The sequence below is a fragment of the Acanthopagrus latus genome, chromosome 22, assembly GCF_904848185.1.
Source record: "Acanthopagrus latus isolate v.2019 chromosome 22, fAcaLat1.1, whole genome shotgun sequence".
Classification (NCBI taxonomy): Eukaryota; Metazoa; Chordata; class Actinopteri; order Spariformes; family Sparidae; genus Acanthopagrus; species Acanthopagrus latus.
In genome coordinates this window covers 24786135-24792134 of record NC_051060.1, presented here as the reverse complement: position 1 = coordinate 24792134, position 6000 = coordinate 24786135, and the positions used below count along the sequence as shown (strand labels likewise).

Here is a 6000-nt window from a genome sequence, read left to right as displayed (position 1 = left end):
ACTGAGTGGTACCTGAAGTGGACTGACCTGAATTTGTAGCTTTGAGAAGACGAGATCTGTCTCACACGCAGTAATAAAATATGATTATTATACATGTGTAAACCGAAGCAACATGAACATAGAGGCCGTCACTGACCTCAGGTCAGAGGAAGCAAAAAGCACTGAAGGCGCCAGAGACAATGAAACAGGTGTTGGACCTGTGTGTGTGTGTGTGTGTGTGTGTGTGTGTGTGTGTGTGTGTTAGAAAGCAGGACAGTAGTGATAAAAAAAGACATTTTAATCATACAGTATATCTGAGGCATGTGGCGACTTGAACACGAGATCACACTGAGAATTCAACACGAGCTCCCACAAACACGAGACGTGTCGGGTAACAACTTTGAACCAGCTTGTAAACGTGGCACGTTTCCATCGATGTAATCGTGTCTGACAGCGTTTATAGATAATTACACACAAAATCACAATACAGATGCTGTGCGACTTGACGTTGGTGCAAACGGCTGCTGTGAGTATATTCAACACGTTTCATAGAGGTGTGTGTGAAACTTCCCATAATTTCCCATAATGATGTAGCTTTAACAACAGTGCGTGCTTCACTGTAAAATCAAACAAACTGTGGTGAGTACAGGAAACATGTAAACTGAATACAGTGAGCAGGTCTGAGCTGTGTGAAAACACACTGAGGCACTTGGTCGACAAACACATCACACACCTCGTCCGACTGCAGACACACTGCGTGTCGGTCCTTGTTTTTTGGACTTCTGCCATTTGTTCTGCATTAAGATCTTATTAAAATATGGATTTATCATCAGCACAAGCTTTCAGAGGAGGGATTAGTGTTTACTGCAATAGGAGGCACGCTGGTTTCAGTTTTTGGCACGTTAAACTCTGAAGCTGAATTGCACTTCACTTTCAACGTCCTGTTAAAACAGTAGAGTTTCTTTGGAGAGGCGGAGGACGCCCGCTGTCTTTTGGAGTTCTGCTTGCACTTTTTATCCTCCCGTGTGACGGGAACGCTGTCCAGCTTCTCCTGGTTACCAGGGATTTTACAACAAGCATCCATTTGCATTGTTGTATCTGTGGTTGTGGTGGACACGTGATTATCACCACAACAATGATCACTGTACTTCGCTGTCTGTCTTCCTCTGTTTGTGTGTGGCGAGCCCGGTGAGGGGGAGGCGCTCTGAGTCTGAGGCTGTGTTGGGGTCGAGCTACTGGCAGGACTTGAGGGCCTCGTTTCATGTTTCTGATCGTCCTCTTGTCCCCCGGGCTGTGAGCCAGAGACTGAACCAGGAGCTGAGTCCTGGTTCACAGCTGTGTTGGTGGATCTCTGCTCTCTGGCTGAACCGGCCTGCAGGCTCGCAGCGTGGACGCACTTCCTGAGATGGCAGCTGTGGGCAGGTCCTTGCCTCGGGGGCACCACTCTGCCCTGGGAGCAGTGGTGGAAATGCACAGGGGGGCAGTGGATGTAGTGCATACGGCACTCCATGTGTGCGTAGACCGGGTCCAGGGTCGCAGGTAACAGGGCTGCATTCTGCTTGCTCGGGCTGCTTCCTGAGAGGGGGAAGAGCTGAGGGGTGGCAGGGCAGGAGGGAGAGTCCTGGGGAGGCTGAGCACAGGAGAGGGGGGTCCACTGCTGAGGCAGGTGAGGAGGAGGAGGGTCCCCACATGTGCAGTTAGTGTTCTGGGAGTACTGACACCTGGAAGGTGTGCTGAGCGCGGCTACAAGCCCGTTCTCAGGTCCGGTCCTGCCACTCTCAGTCTTACTCTTGTAATGGATGTGAGAATAAGGGCCGCTGTGGTGGTGAGGAGGAATCCCATTAAAAAGCTGAGGACACACTTCCTGCTCCTCCCTGGGTTTGTCGTCAGGTTTCTGAGCGGACGCCAGCGGCTCTAACTCGTAGTGCTCCGCCTCCCCACCCCTGCCGTCCAGCTGGTACTTCCCCAGGCCGGAGCCTTTCCCCTGGGAGGAGGGGCTCGCAGACGTGACCTCTGAGAACACCTGACACTGTAGCTTTTTGGGCAGAGGGATCTGACCGCAGGTGCCCTGAGGTCCCAGGCAGCGACACATGCACTGAAAGAAGAAGGTAGCAAAGGCCCAGCTGATGCACATGATCAGCATCATGAACGTGCCGAGCTGGGTGTAGGCCAACACGGTCGAGGGCATCATCATGGCGCCCGCAACAAAGGTGGTCAGTGCCGCCATGGCGATAGCAGAGCCCATGCGGCTGAGAGAGAAGATCACCTTTCCTTCACGGTCCGGTTCTGGGGCGAGCCGGTAAGCCACGCCATAGTGGACAGCGAAGTCCACCGACAGCCCCACTGCTACAGAAATAGTAACAGACTCCAAAACGTTGAGCTCCCAGCCCAGAAGCACCAGGGAGCCCACTGTGACGAATATGGTCCCTGCGATTGACAGGATGGCGTAGAGACTGATGATGACATTCCAGGTCGTCAGGAGCATGACGCTGAAAGCCACAGCCACCGACAGCGCCATGGCCACCAGCGTGCCGCCTGACAGGCTGTCCTGCAGGTCGTAGAACTCCAGGTTGCTGATGAACCAGCCGTGGCTCAGGCCTGCCGGAGCGTAACGCAACTCCTCAGTGATCCAGGCGTCCACCTACAACACAAACACAAGCCTCGTTATCAGGACTAGCGAACACACTGGTGCTTTCAGAAAACTTTAACACAACGAGATTTTGGATCAGTAATCTGCATCAGTCAGTGTTCAGAAAAAGACGTCACGTTACTGTAATGCAGCTTTTCAAACAAGAACAAGACAACATGTCCACAATCCGTATCACAATATAATATCAGCCCTGAAGTTGACAGTAATAATACAACCTATGACAGGTTGTGTGCAGGTGTGTTGCTTTAACATGAAACGTGACCCACCTCTCTGTAGAACTGGTACATCTTCTCGTAGGCCAGCGTGAAGAGGTAGGTGCTCTGGAACTCCAACACGATGGCTCTGATGGTGTCGTTGATGTCGAAGCGAGGCCCGGGGGTCTTGCTGTCCAGATGGTAGTTAGTGCTCCGATCCAGCTCCATGATGGCTCTCTTGATGCACAACTCAAAGACATCCTGCTTGTAAGGGAAGGTGGACTGACTGCAGCAGGGGTAGACCGACGCCTCCTCACAGTCCTGGTTCTCCATCCACTGTGAAAGAAACAGCTCATTAAAGCTGATTATAGTCACTGAGGTGTAAACAGGCGGATTCCCAATTTACAGAAGCCTCAAGATAAAAAAATGATTTGAAAAGTTAATTACACCTTCATGGTCGAATTCTCATTAATCATTTATCCATGCACACACTCAGCACACTTGTAGTTCTCACCTGTTTGAAGGTCTCGATGAAGCAGCTGGTGAAGTCCTGCTCCTCCGACTGAAAGACAAAGCTCTGATTTCTGAGCTTCTGGCAGAAGTTGAGGATCCACAGCTGAGCTGCAGGACTGGCGATGTTGAAGCTGCTATCCAGCATCAGCTTCCCCTTGTTCTTGGGATTCAGCGGGTCCCCGTTATCCACCGGCGTCACGCCCCAGATGATGGTGATGGGCATGTGCAGCTCCTCGCCGTGATGAACCCTCTCAAACATGAAAAGCTTCTTGTACTCCGCGTCGTAGCGCTCGAACGGGTGCGAGGATCGGAACACCTGAAACTCTGCCAGCTCCAGAGACGGGAGCTTCATCTTTGGGTTGACACAAACCACATAGGCCCCGCCCACCGTCATGGCGAGGAACCAGAAGAGCCAGAGGTAGCGCAGTTTGATGACTATGCAGGGCAGCACCTTCTCGAAGAAGATCCTTGACGCCTCAGAGACAGTGAAGAGGCATTTGTTGGCCTTCTGACAAAGTCCTGCCCAGAACACCCGGGTGCAGACTCCTCCCTCCTGGTGTGGAGGCTTCGAGCAGGGGAACACATTCGGCAGGTAGCGTTCATGTAGCACCACCACAGCAGGAAGCCACGTCACCATGAGGATGTAGTTCACTAATATGGCGGTGCCGGCGTAGACACCGAAACAGCGGATGGCGGTGATGTTGCTGACGTAATTGGCATAAAACGCTGCTGCGGTGGTGAAGCTGGTGACAAACATGGAGAGGGCAGCATGTTGCAGCGTCACACTGACCGTCTCCGACAGCTCAGCATGCGGCTTATCAAACTTGGTGTAGTTCCACACATCGCAAAGCACAAAGGCGTCGTCTGCACCGATGCCCACCAGGATGATGAGCGCCGTGAGGTTCATGAAGGGAAAGAACTCAAAGTTGAAGACCATTCGGTAGAGAAAGTAAGACACGATCAGAGAGCTGATGATGGCTATTATCGTCATCAGAGTGATGAACACTGAGCGTGTGTACACACACATGACCAGCAGGACGATCACGATGGCTATGGCAGGATACACTGTGTCCGTGAGGAGGTAGTCCTGAAAGAGGTCGTGTTTGATGCCAAACTCGATCCCTGTAACTGTGGTGATGCCGTCTGAGGCGTTCCAGTTCTCAAAATTGTCTAAATAAATGTTCATCATCGACTCTCCTTTCTCCGTGGGGGAGAAGAGCATGCTGTACTTGAGTACAGGTGGAGGAAACTCCAGGCTCTTGGGACTGAGGAAGTCTTTGTCCACCAGGAAGTGAAGGATCTGGTAGACAGCGTTGTACTTGGTGCACTTCCGGGGCACACTGGCACACTTGAGCTGGTCTTTCCGTCGCAGGGCCATGTCCCAGCAGTCAGGCGCCAGAGTGCCGTTGTGGTAATACTTGGCACATGAGCGCAGGATCTTGAGCGTGTGCGACACGTCGCGCTCTGTGATCTTCTGGCAGGACGACCTGTTGGTGAGGACGGCGATGTAGTTACCCAGAGTCCAGCTGGGACAGCAGGAGGCGTCGTTAGTGCGCTGACACAGACTCCAGTAGTCCCGATGGGAGCGCACCTGCAGACACAGACGAATTAAAAATATAGTTAGAACATTTCAGACCGGCTGCACTGTTCTTTTATTTAGGTGCATCCATCCAGACATTTTTGTTCAATCTCTTCAGGCATCATGTAAATGATTCTAAACAGGATTAATTCTTTAAGTTCACTGTCTCATCGTCTCCAGTCTCGACCTTGGCGGAGGACCGAGCTGTCCCGACACTCCGTACGTACCCTTGTGTTGTCCAGATTGCACATAGATTTGATGGCCTGAATGCTCCACAGGTTCTTCCCCTCAGCTGATGTGAACACCAGTCTGGAGTAACTGTCACCTGCAGAGAGAGTTTTATTACTTGAATGAGAAAACCATCTTTTCCAGGATTAATAAAAGTTTGGAAATATGAAACAAAAACAACTCTACCATCTGCCTGATATCAGCTCCTACCGATGCTACGTAAAAGATCTGCAGCTTTACCTGCTGCTTGCTTTTCTCTGATCTGTCTTTTCTAACCCGTCAATGACAAACAACTTTATCTAGTATGTGAAAGAAAAAGAAAAGCCTGACAGATTCTTTTAGAGGCAGAAACTAAATTTGCTTTGACACCTGAATCACAGAAGACAACATGAAAAGAACTTCAGACAAACTTAACCTGAAGCCTCATATTTAATTTCAGTGCACAAACATTATACATGTTTCTGCATCGATTCAGTGCCTGAGATTAACTTTATATTTTCATGTAACTGTGTTCAAACTCTCACCTGGAACATCACAGAAGAACTCTTTGCTGAAGTCCCACTCTGCTTGACGTTTGTCTCGATCAAAGTGCTCATCGGGCCACCTCGGCTCCTGGTGACTGAAACACAAGGAGAGATTCAGATTTCCTCCGTCAGTCCAGAGGATGTGACTTTACGTACGTTCTCGACTGCCTCATCTCTGCAGCACTAACAGAGAGTAACAGCACCAGACTTGAAAGATCTCCAGGATCTGCAGACACGAGTCTTTAATGAGCAGCGACTGATGGATTTATTACAAAGTCTGTTTTATATTGTATTTATTTTGTTCTCTGAGTTTTACAGCACTTTGTAAGATTA

General features: G+C 50.4%; 1 protein-coding gene across 5 annotated transcripts in view; it reads right to left on the bottom strand.

Moving 5' to 3' along the window:
• Nucleotides 1-259: 259 nt before the first annotated feature.
• The window catches only part of disp1 (dispatched homolog 1 (Drosophila)), a 70382-nt gene continuing 64641 nt past the window's right edge, over nt 260-6000 (bottom strand). For all 5 annotated transcript variants that reach the window (XM_037086815.1, XM_037086814.1, XM_037086812.1 and 2 more), the window contains 5 exons: nt 5668-5762; nt 5143-5240; nt 3338-4927; nt 2896-3159; nt 260-2620 (listed from right to left, as the gene is read on the bottom strand). In XM_037086815.1, coding sequence (XP_036942710.1) covers nt 809-2620; nt 2896-3159; nt 3338-4927; nt 5143-5240; nt 5668-5762 — 3859 coding nt within the window. In that variant the 3' untranslated portion in view covers nt 260-808. The remainder of the gene's footprint in view (nt 2621-2895; nt 3160-3337; nt 4928-5142; nt 5241-5667; nt 5763-6000) is intronic.